This window comes from Dipodomys ordii, unplaced genomic scaffold (assembly GCF_000151885.1).
Source record: "Dipodomys ordii isolate 6190 unplaced genomic scaffold, Dord_2.0 Scaffold76, whole genome shotgun sequence".
Classification (NCBI taxonomy): domain Eukaryota; kingdom Metazoa; phylum Chordata; class Mammalia; order Rodentia; family Heteromyidae; genus Dipodomys; species Dipodomys ordii.
In genome coordinates, this window is record NW_012267292.1 from 2,694,946 (window position 1) to 2,707,920 (window position 12,975).

A 12,975-nucleotide genomic window follows, 5' to 3' on the forward strand; every position below is an offset into this window, starting at 1 on the left:
CTTGAGTTAAAATATTCAATTTCCCAAATGAGTCTCAATTATTAGATTTACTTATTTTCTAATTTTTTCAGTGCTATAATTTCTCCGTTATTTTACTTTATGCTACAAATACTGATAAATGGGCTTTTCACTTATTTTGCTAAAGGTACTTTTGTTGATGCTTTATATATAATGTATTTATGTTGTTTAATAAATGGATTACTAATTTAGTTGTGCTATGATTGGAGTATATATACTGGGTGAATCTTCCAACCTCCTCCTCTTCCTCTCTCTCTCTCTGCTTTCTCTTTCTTTCATTTTCCTTTTTGTGTTTTTGCTGTTTGACCCAGGGCCTCATACTTATGAGGTAAGCAGCGTACCATGAACCTAGTCCTTTTGGTTTTAGTTTTTGAGACAATACATGGCCAGCCTCCAGCTCAAGATCTTCCTGTCTCTGCCTGCTGACTAGCAGGCATTAACAAACATTAGCTATAGGTATTAGCATTTGCTATCATTCTTGTCCTTTTTTTCCTTTTTTTTTTTTTTTTGGTTGATCGTGGGGCTTGAACTCTGGGCCTGGGCGCTGTCCTGTGCTCCTCAGCTCTAGGCGAGTGCTCTACCGCTCTACTGCTTGCGCTACAGCACCACTTCCGGTTTTCTAGTGGGTTATTGGAGGTAAGGGTCTCATGGACTTTCCTGTCCGGGCTGGCTTTGAACCATGATCCTCAGATCTCAGCCTCCTAAGTAGCCAATACTACAGGTGTGAGCCACCAGCGCCCGGCCTTTTTTCCTTTTAAAGACAAACATTTTTATTTTGTGCTGGTTCCAGGGCTTGAACTCATGGTCTGAGCACTGACCCTGAACTTTTTTGGTCAAGGTTAGCATTCTGCCACTTGAACCACAGCTTATTTTGGTGATTGATTGAACACAAGAGGCTCATAGACTTTCCTTCCCAGGCTGGCTTCAAATTACAGTCTTGAGATGTTAGCCTCCTGAGTAGCTAGAATTAAAGGTGTGAGCCACTGGTGCCTGGATCTTTTTGCATTTTTATTTTTACCTCTATGTTTCATGCCTGCTAACTTGACCTATCCTCTCTGATTTACTGGTTGCATTTTTACATGTGTGCAATGAATAGGATCACTGTGTCTACCTTTCCTTTTTATATTTGTCTGTCTTCCTTCCCCTTGATGCCCCACCCAACAATAGTTACAGTTTTCTGGTATTCATTCAATTTTAAGTTGTTCAAAAGAGTTATACCATTAGAATCCTCCCCTGTGTATACCCTGCTGTGGTCAACTTGTTTATATACATTTGTATATATACGTATACTCTTGAATATGTTTTCATATATGCTAATAATTTATAACAAACTTCTACATATTTCATGTAATTTTTTTCCAGGTCTATCCATTTCCCTGCAAAAACGTAATTCTTCCTAATGGATTAGTAAAATTCCATTGTTTGTATTTATCCCATTGAAAGGCACTTGGGCTGTTTCCATAACTTGGCTGTGGTGAATAGTACAGCAATTAACATGGATATACAAGTGTCTTTACTGTATCCTGATTTGTAATTTTTGGATAAATGCCTAAGAATGGTGTCACTGGATCACAGGGTAGTTTTCTATGTTCACCTGCCTTCCATGGTGGATGCAATCATTCATATTCACACCAACAGTATAACAGGGTTTCTCTCTCTGTGTTTGCCAGCATTTGTTGTTTGTATTCTAGATGATGACCATTCTTATTAGGATGTGATGAAATCTCAAGGTTGTTTGGATTTTCATTCCCTTTATGGCCAGAGATGCTGAGCATTTCTTCCTGTCTATTGGCCATTTTTTAGTTCTTCTGAGAAGTCTCTCTTTAGCTCCTTTTCCCATTTAATATTTGGATCATTGATTCTTTCAGGGTTTAGTTTCTTGTTCACTCTGCATATTCTGGATGCTAGGTCCTTGTCAGATGTATAGCTGGCAAAGATCTCCCATTCTTTGGCTAGTAATTAAGTTCTTTGCTATACAGATACTCTTAGCTTGATGTAATCTCATTTATCTTTTTTTTTTTTTTTTGGTCAGTCATGGGTCTTGAAATCTGGGTTTGGGTGCTATTCCTCAGCTCTTTAGCTCAAGGTGAGTGCTCTACCGCTTGGGCCACAGTGCCACTTCCAGTTTTCTAGTGGTTTATTGGAGATAAGAATCTCACAGACTCTCCTGCCTGGGCTGCTTTGAACCTGATCCTCAGATCTCAGCCTCTCCTGAGTAGCTAGGATTACAGGTGTGAGCCACTAGTGCCCAGCACTCATTTATCAATTTTGTCTCCAGTTTTCTGAGCTTCTGAAATTCAGGATGTTCCTGCCTATACCATTGAGGTCTTTGATCCATTTTAAACCTATTTCAGTACAAGGTGACAGGCAGGAATCTAGATTAATTCTAATGCATATGGAGGGCTAGTTTTCCCAAAAACATTTGTTGAAGAGGCTCTCTTTTTTTCCAACGTATATTTCTGACCTTGTCAAATATCAGATGGGCTGTAGGAACATGAGTTTATTTGTGAGTCTTCTGTTCCATTGGTTTTTAGGTCTGTGTTAGTACTAAACTGTTTTTATTTCTATAATACTGTGACTCTGTAATAAAGTTTGGAGTCACATTATGATTTATTTTATCCAAGATTGCTTTGGCTGTTTGGAGGTGGATGGTGGGGGGGGGGGGTATTGTGTTTGCATATGATTTTTTTTCTCTTATCTTGGTGAACAGGAGTATTACATTGAATTTGTAGATTACCTTTGACAATATTTTCATTTTTACTATGTTAATACTGATAATCCTTGAACATGTTCTTTCTGCTTCTTAGTGTCTTCTTTATTTCTTCAAAGTTTTGCAGTTTTCACTGTAGTGCTTGGTTACATTCATTTTTCAGGTGTGTTTTGAGGTTATTTTAAACAAATTTGTTTTCCTGATTTCCCTCTATCTGCTAATTGTTGGTATAAGAAAAGCTACTGATTTTTGTGGGTTGAATTTATATTCTGTTGTTTGATCCAAAGTATTTATCAGCTCTGGGTGCCTTGGTGGAATCTGTAGGGTTCTTTGGATAGAGGGTCATATCATCTGCAAATAGGTAAAGTTTCACTTTTTTCCTCCCTGTTTGATTCTCTTCTATGTTATTTTCTTGCCTTATTGCTCTGTGTTATACTTAAAGTATTATACTTAAAAGGAGTGAACTTAAAAGGTGTGAACTTATAAGGTTTTGAACTCAGTAGGTAGCTTAAACTGACCTTGAACTCTCAATCCTCCTTCATCCCAATGAAGCACAGCTATTTTCCAGCTATATAAGAGGCTTACATTGGGTAGATGATGGTTCTAGTCCAACCCAGGCAATAAAGTTCTCAAGACCATCTCAACAGAAATAAAGCTGGGTGTTATGGTGCACTTCATAAATCCCAGGAACAACAGGAATTTTAAATAGGAAAATGATAGTCTAAATTCCTAGGGAAAAAGCAATACCACCTTATCTCAAAAACAGCCAGAGAAGAAAAAGGTTGGAGATGTGGCTCAAGCAGCAAAATACCTGCTTTGCAAGTGGAAAGCTCTTAAGTTCAAATCTAATACCACCAAGAAAAAGAAAAAGGTTTTATGGAAATTATATTTTGAAATAATTCTTAGCAAAATTACAACTTAAGTCTTTTACATAGAATAAACATAAAAATGATGTAGGACATATAGAACAACTAATGAGATATAAATATGGATAGAGTTATGCAGAAATAAAATTGTCAAAATAGGTAATAGTAATAACAGTATAGATGGTTTTGTTTATTATTCTAATAATATTTTCAAAGCTTTAAAAGCCTATTGTTTTAGAAAGTAGAAAGTAAATTTTAAGATGATATTAAATATATGCCCCTGTTTATTAGTGATAAATATAAGGCTGCAAGTAAGATCTTTTTCTATATTTTGATATACAGTAGAGATTAGCTAAAGAATTTTGAGTTATATTGTTGAATTTAGAAGGATTTATTAATGGAAGTTTTTAAAGATGCATTTTGGATCTTATTCCTGATTTTCAAGTCTTAGTAATAGAATGGAAAATTTTTTCAGATGATCTTACAGAGATACTGCTCATTTCTACCTTGCTAAATCCATCTGCTTTTCTTTTTTTTTCACTTCATACCATAAATATATAGAATAATCCCTGGCACATAGTTTTCTTCTGGAAATTGTAAAATAAATGTATATATTCATGCATTAAAATGTTTAGCATTTCAGTTACCGTAGCAACTGCCATTGTTCAGCCTCATTTCTATTTCAGTGTTATTACCGTAGTTTATCTACAATAGTTTATCATTTGGTGTACAGAGATTTGAGTTGGCCTAGTGACATACAATACTGTATGGACAAAGATAAATAGGGAATTTTATGAATACACACATAAATATATGTGTTATAAAAAGTGATAAAAAGTTATAAAATGTTTTATAAAATAAAAGGAGACATACAATAATCATGAAATTTAATTTTTGTAAGACAAAATTTATGTAAGACAAAACAAATATTTGAATTTTGCTGAAGCTATTTAGCACTAGAAAAAGTTGCTTATATTCTTAGTACAAGAAAATATTAGATAAAAGATGTTTCCTTTTTCAACCAATTTAAATTTATGATATAGTATTTAGAGCCATGAGAAAATATAATATATATATTTTTAGTTTCATCTCTAGACACTGAAAAAGGACCCAAGCCATGTACAGACCATCAGTGTGAATCTTCCAGAAGACTGTCTAAGGTATGTTAGGTATCACTGGAGAAAGAAAAAAAAAACTTGAATGAATATGCTCAGTGTGTAAGTAAGCACCTTAGGTATTTGTAAAATAAATCAAACCCCAGAATTAGGGATTTCAAAAATAAAAGTTAACCCAACAAAGAAGAACTTAATATAATCAATACTTAGTACTTTCAAACTTAATATTTTGTAAATGAGATGTGGAGGATAATTTATTTGGTCTTATTTGCTGTTACTCATTCATTTACATTAATCAGAACAGATCGTGGCTGGAATTTCTAATAGATGTTTGTATTAGTAACCTTATGTCAGCACCAATTTTTGCAAGTTTTTTATTAGTTTATAGCAGTGTTTAATTGATTACATGGGGATTTTATGTAAACCCTTATGGCATCTACAAATAGAGACAGTATTAACTTCTTTCTAATTGAAATGTCTTTTATTTCTTTATCTTATCTATACTATCGAATGGCTGTCATATGAGTGAGCATCTTTTTCTTGTCCATATTCTTAAAGGGAAAAAACTTAATTTTTCACCATCACATCTGATATTAGTTCTGAGTAAAACCAGATGTCTTTTATTAGAATGAGAAAGTTCCCTTCTATTGCTCCTTTATATTTTGAATTATAATGCTTTTTCTGATTTTATTGAAAATAACATATCTAAATTATATTTGTTCCTGTTTTATTACAAGTAATAGTGAAAAATTTCCTCTTTATCCTTTATGCTATATTATTTGAGATATATGTAATAAAATCTGTAGCCATGTTTTAAAACTGCTACAAGCAAAAGGACATAGGGCATATAAATTAGCATTTTAAGTTAGAAATCATATAGATAATTTTAGATTAGCATATAGCTATAAGAATAATTCAGAGGATTTTGTTGTACATTTTGTATTCATATAGTCCAACACAATTTAGAATATTGATATTAGCAATATCAATATTGATATTTAGCTTTTCTCAATTTATTTGTATACATTGTGTATGTCAAGTTCTACACAATTTCATCACCTGGCTAGGATCATATATCCACCCCTGTATTCCAAATGCAAAATGGTTTCCTACCATCGAAATGCCTTGTGGTGTTTTGTTGTTGTTGTTGTTATTGTTTAGATACAGCCATACCCTCTGTTCCTGATTTTCTGCCAGAGACTCCTAATGCTTGAGACTCCTAATTCTTTACTGCACTTCTAAAATTGCATTCTTAGAAACTTTCCTAGATATTGACCCAGATTCAACATTTGTTAGCAGTTTATTTCCATTAGGATGTCAGGTAGTATAACAGGTTGTTTGACCTATTGAAGGACCAATTTGTGTTGCAGTTTAAGCTTCTGTAAACTTTTATGTATACGTTTTTATGGAAAAGAAAATTGGCCATTAATTTTTTATTGTGGTATAATTGACTTTACTATCCTCCAAGCCATGTATGAATAAGCACTTTTTCCACATCTTTATTGTTATTTGGCGTTATTTATGTCTAATTTATGACTTTAGTAAATGTATAGTAGAATTCCTTTATGATTTTAACTTACATTTCTATAAAGGATAATGAAATTAACCATTTTTAATGTTCATTACCACCTATACATCTTTTGTTAATCTGTTAATATATTTTGGCTGATTTTCTACTTGTCATTTATTTCATAATTACCATACAGTTTTTTTTGTAAATTCTAGATAGAAGTACTTTTATAATAGACATTTGTAAATACTTTTTAGATTCTAGCTGACTTTATTTTTTACTACTGTGTATTTTTGCAGTCAGTTTAAGATTTTTATGAGATCAGTTATACAAGTTTTCTCTCTTTTGAATGTGATTTCTTTGCATAGCTCTTCCCTATTTTTTTTTTCAAGTTTTACATTTCAGGCTAAGTCTGTGGCAGCTTTAGTACTGACAGTCCATAGAGACAGGAGGCATGGAAGGCATGCAAGAAGCAATATTGTTAAGCTTGTATGGAAAAGAGTTGAGAGGGGCAACATCTATCTGAAAGTACCTTTAATAGGAATTCAGGGGTAAATACACAAGCAAAAGACAAGAGAGAACTTTATAGGGTCATTTGAATGTCACTAGGAATTTGAGTGTCATTAGGTTGCAATAACAAGAAAGGAAGGATACTTGTAGCAGGAATCACATTGATGGACCTGGCTTCCTAGGTGGCCTTACAACCTGTTTTATGGGCAATGTGGGTGTCAGGAAAATATGAATTTTAAAATTTTGTAATATGCTTTTCAATCTCTGTATATTTTGACCATATATATGCTGAATATTTTTTCGTTTTCTGTATCTGTCTTTATGCCAATAGCACATTGTTTTCATTACTTTATCTTTAAAATAAATTTTGAAGCTAAAAGTATGATTCTTCTAACTTTATTATTCATTGTTAGGTTTGCCTTATATAGGGTTTCAAGAGATTGCATATGAATTTTAAGATGAAGTTTCTCATTTCTAATTTTTGATAGATTACATTAAATCTGTAGATACCTTTGGTTCAAATTCATATACTAATATTAAAAAGTTCCAATCAGTGCACAGTTTTCAGCAATATTTTGTAATTTTCAGTGTACAGATTTTTCACGTTATTGGTAGCTTTCTCCCTATGAATTCAGTTCTTTTGGACTTTTGCTCTTAATTTCCTTCTAGAATATGTTTAAAGTATGGAAAAGTAACCAAAAGTTTGTTTTTAATTTCTATCCTGTGACTTTGGTAAATTCATTTACTATAGCTCTTTTTTTGGTGTGGATCTTACAGGTTTCCTACATATATGATCCTGTTATTTGTGAACTGTGAGTTTTTTCAAGTATGTTTTAATTTCTTTTAATTGTCTTGTTGGTATTTTGAACAGAAGAGACAAAAACAGGAGTTATGTCTTACTCTTGATTATAGAGGAAAAGATCACAGTCATCAGTATTCAATATGATGGACTTTTCTTACATGGCCTTTATTATATTGAATTACTATCCTTTAAATCCTGATTTTTGGCTGTTTTATTATAAAAGTGCATTTTAAATGCTTGTATCAGTTTAGAAAAAAGATTATTTTCCCATTATATTGTGATAGAGTAATTCATTTCCATATGTTGAACCATCCTTAAATTCTACAAAAAAAGTTACATTCAGTCATAGTGTATAACACTTTTGTTATGGTATACAATTTTTTCTTGATGATTTTTATCATCATTATTGTTTGAGTATTCTTTTATTTTCTGTTCTCATTGTTTTTGTCTTGCTTTGATGTTATGATAATATTAGCCTTTCTGAATCTGAAAGTTTTCCCCATACTTTAGCTTTTGGTAGAGTGGAGAAATTTGATATTTATTCTGTAAGTGATACTATAAAATCATCAGCAGGGAAGCCACTTGGTTCTGAACTTTTCTTTCCTGAGAGATGTTCCATTACTGAATTAATTTCTAGTTTTAGGTCTGTTCAGATTTTGTATTTCCTCATGATTCAGTCCTTATATGTTGCTTATTTCCTGTAATTTGTCTATTTCATTTAGGTTGCTCAGTTCAGTCTAAGTTATGATGAATATATCTTTGAGTAATTAATAAACAATTATTGTTTTGCAGTTGTGAATGCTGGAAAGTTCAAGCTCAAGGCATTAGCTGATTTTGAGTCTTGTGAAGGGTTGCTGTATTTCAGTAGATAGTACACTTCAGTGCAGCCTCACGTAGAAGGCAAAACCACTCCCTTCAACCTTTTGTTTTGAAAATTCATATGTATTAATTGTACAAGGTGTTTTCTCTGTAGTCCTTCACACATGCATATATTAATCATATTAAACCCTTCTATTGCTCACTTTTTTCTTTGTTCTCTTTCAGTAAGTTACCTGGTCCTTTTCATATATAGACACAATGTATTTTGGTACTGTTCAGCTCTCATCATTCTTTTTCCCTTGTCCCTTCTCCTCAAATTCTCATGTTTGTGTGTGTGTGTGTGTGTGTGGTATGTATGTGTAGGTATTTCCATATTATAAATATGTATATATATTCTTCATATGAGAGAAAACATGGCAGCTTTCATCCTTCGGAATTTGGATTACGTTGGTTAACATGATGACTCTAGTACCATCCATTTTTCTGCAAACACAATTTCATCCTTCTTTGTGGCTGATTAATACTCCATTGTATATGTATACAACATTTTCTTCATGAAGGGCATGCATGCTGATTTTAACGTTTGGCCATTGTGAAGCGTGCTACAGTAAACATGGTTGTGCAAATAGTCTTTTTAGGTTTTTGAGGAACATCCATACTACTTTTTATAATGGCTGCATGAATTTACAGTTATGATACCCTGTTTGAATACTACTAGTATATTAAGTTTTCTTTTCTTTCTTTCTTTCTTTTTTTTTGTTAGTCATGGGTCTTTAACTCTGGGTCTGGTACTGTCCCTCAGCTATTCAGCTCAAGGTGAGTGCTCTACCACTAGAGCCACATCACCACTTCCAGTTTTCTGGTAGTTAATTGAAGATAAGAATCCCATGCTCTTTCCTGCTTGGGCTGGCTTTGAACCCAGATCCTCAGATCTCAGCCTCCTGAGTAGCTAGGATTACAGGCGCCCAGCTTTAAGGATTCTTTTTTACCTGCATCCTCCCCAGCATTTATTGTTTCTCTTCTCAATGCTAGCCAATCTGACTAGGTAAAATAAGCTGTCTCTTTTATATGGGTACAGATCCTATTTATGAGGCTTCTGGTCTATCTTCTTTTTTGTGGTTTTTAGTGTTATTATAAAAGTGATGTACCGAGCGATTAGACTTAAATAAGACAGGTAATAAGTGCTTTTGTTTTTGAGAAGTGTCACCGCTTTCCTTACTTCTTCCAGTTTTTCGCTCCCAACCTCTCCCCACAAGTTGTGTAGTTCATTTTCAACAGTGCCTAGTGAGTATCGTTGCTGCATTTCTTTACCCTTTGTCCCACCATTTCTGTGCTTCCCCATTCCCTTCCCAGAACAGATAAACATATATACATATATAAGACAAAATGTACAAAAAACCAAAACAGCGACGAAGGAAGAAAAAAAACAACAAAAAGATAATCTCTCATTTTCATTTCTTGGAGTTCATTTCAATAAGCATCATTTTATATGATCATATACTCATAGCTATTGGACCTTTGTTATTCTCTCCTAAGAATATCCTCCTTTGATCTTACTGTGTGAATGTCTAGAGTCCTGTATAATTTATCATGTCCAAGTATATATTTTTTCTTTTAGCATCCATTGTTTTACTTACAGATTTATAGGCACAATATAATTACAACAAATGAGGGAAACTAAGCTAATTTTGTAATCACCACTTGAGAACTTCATCTCTTAGTATTATTATACAGGTAATTAAATTGGAATAGAAGAATTTTAGGAGGATGTTTAGACTATAATGCAATTATTTTTGTATTCTCTTACAATCCTCTCATTTCTATAAAATGGATTAGAATATTCTGTTACATTTCTTGCTTTAATTACTTGAGACTTTTGTATTTTTCTTAGTTCAGCTAAATGCTTATGCATTATGTTGATGAATGCACTAATTCTTGTTTTGGTTGATTTTCTGTATTTTTCTATTCTCTGTACTTTGGTTTTAACTATTCGTTTCTTCTGCTAGGTTTAATTTTATTTTTGTAGCTCCTTTAAGTTTTAAAATTACACTATTTGAGTTATTTCTTGTTCTTAAGTTATTCATTTAAACATTAAGTTCCCTTGTTAAAACTGTTTTTACCTCATTCTATAACGTTCTCTTACAAGAGAAAATTTGTTTTGTCTTTTTTGTTTAACTTTTTTAGTTACTTAGGACTGTGTTGTTTAATCATAATATGTAGAGTTCAGTTTTTTGTGGTATTAGTTGATTTATTTCTTTGTGATCTGAAAATATACTTTGTATCATTTATCTCCTATGTTTATAAAGTCTTTTATGCCTGTATACTCTTTTAGAAAATATTCCCTGTGAACTAAAAATAAAAAAAATGCATTGTGCTGGTGTTGGCTACAGCGTTCTCTGTATGTCTTACAGAGCCAGTTGATCTGTAGTGTTCTTCAGGTGCTCTGTTTTCTTACTGGTTGTTTTATCCATTATTGAAATCTTGTAATATTGGGTTTCTATCTCTTTCAACTATTAAAAATTGCCTCATTTACATACTTAGGATTTTAATACTTGGTATTTAAATAGTTATAATTGCTACCTCTTATTATTTTACTATCCATTTCACCATTATACAGTGTCTTTCTGTGTCTCTTAATAGTTTTCTACTTGGCTGTTTTCTCCAATAATATAAATATGTTCCCTTTCTATTATCATATTTGTGAAAGATTTTTTTACTTCAAACTACATATGTTCTCAGATATATAGTATATGGTTTGATCCTGTTATTTCTACATTTAGGCTACATAATTTCTGTTGTTGAAGAGTTTAGTTTACTTAGATTTAATGTAATTACTGATAGGGAAGAGTTTACTACTTGTCCCTTTGTTGTTTCTAAAAATTGTTAGTTCTTCTATGTGTTATAAGATATTTTGTATTCTTTTTCTTCTTGATGTCTTTTTTTGAGTGTAGTTGAGTTTTTGTAAAGACATGCTTTTGTAAAGACAGTTTACATCAGTTATACTTTAAAGAAACTCTTTGTCCTTTCCTCTTCCTCTTTAACTTCTACAATTTGCAAAATGTGATGTTTATTTTGATAATAAATCCCTTGTGTATTGTTCACATTTCTTCTTTTTTCTGTTCTATTTATTTTATCAGTACATCAAAATGATTTTCTTCTTACTGAATTTTTGGGGGTTATAATACATGAGCAAGGTAATTAGTACATTTCTTATCAAGCATTGTTGCTTCCTTCTTTGTTTTTCCCCTACAATCCCTTCCCTCCCGTCTCCATGACTACACTCCCCCCCCCCAAAGTTGTAAAGTTCGGTTTTTGACATAGTGTCTTGTACATCTCATTGTTGCAGTGGGTCCACCTGTATCTCTATTTAAATGATTTTCTCCTTCCCCTCCCCAAATACAGTGAAAAACAGGGGTTATACCGTGGGGGAGGGACATACAAAGCAACAAAAAAAAAAGGTCAGATAAGAAGATGTTAGGTAAAATGATCCCCAAGATAAGGACACAAGTAGTTTTTCTTTCTTGCTATTGTTTCTAACGTATTTATTAGGTGATTTTTTTTCTTACTGAATTTTTATGTCACAAATTATACCTGTATGTACCATGTACTCATTTTTTATTTGTTCTTGGAAACTTTGTGACAGAAGTAAAAATGACTTAAAGTTAAAATTATAATGTTTCAGAGACTTACATTTGTCCACGTGTTTTTCTTTACATGATAAATTTATAGGTACCTGAGGCTTTAAATTACTGGGTATAGTTTTAATTTAAGATTGTTTTCTGGGGCTGGGAAGGTGGCTCAGTGGTAGAGTGCTTGCCTTGCATGCTCAAGGCCCTGGGTTCGATTCCTCAGCACCACATAAGCAAAAAGAAAAAAGCCGGAAGTGGCACTGTGGCTCAAGTGGTAGAGCGCTAGCCTTGAGCTGAAGAGCTGAGGGACAGTGCCCAGGCCCAGAGTTCAGGCCCCATGACCGGACCCCCCCCCAAAAAAAAAAGATTGTTTTCTACTACTTGTTGGGAAGATATAGTGATAATTTTAAAGAGACATTTTCCAGATATATAATGGTAATATTTTTAAGCTTTGAATATATAATTCCACATCCTTCAACCATATATGATATCAATTGAGAAATTTGCCAATAATCATATGGAATCTGCTTTGCACAAAATTACTTTGCTCATCCTTCCAAGATTCTGTCATCGTCCTTGATTGTTTAATTGCCATGTGTCATGATGTGGGTCTTTTAAAATTGGTTCTATGGAGTGTTCATAGAGTCTTGTGTATTTATATTCTCATTTCTTTCCTTAAATTTGCATAGTTTGCAGTAGTTATTCTTTAAAGAAAACCTTTTCCCTTTTTTCTTTCTCTTCAACTTCTGCAATTTGTGTAATGATATGTTCCTTAGGTGTTGTTGATATTTCTTCCTTTTTCTTCTCTCTGTTAAAATTAGTTTCAAAAAGTCTATCTTTATATAGACTATTCTGCCTTCTACTTGATTAGTATTGCTGCTGAATCCAATTTTTTACTTCAGTTATTTTACATTTTACCTCCAACTTTTCTTTTGTTATTGTATCTATTTGAGGCTATTTTCATTTTATACTTAAAATAATTTTGATTTTATTTAC

At 32.8% G+C, this 12,975-nt stretch overlaps 1 protein-coding gene across 1 annotated transcript in view; it reads left to right on the plus strand.

Annotated features, from left to right (window-relative positions):
- Zpbp (zona pellucida binding protein) overlaps window positions 1–12,975 on the plus strand; it is a 96,764-nt gene that overhangs the window by 38,844 nt on the left and 44,945 nt on the right. Inside the window, 1 exon segment of the mRNA XM_013024382.1 lies at window positions 4,678–4,754. Within this exon segment, the coding sequence (XP_012879836.1) occupies window positions 4,678–4,754 (77 nt within the window).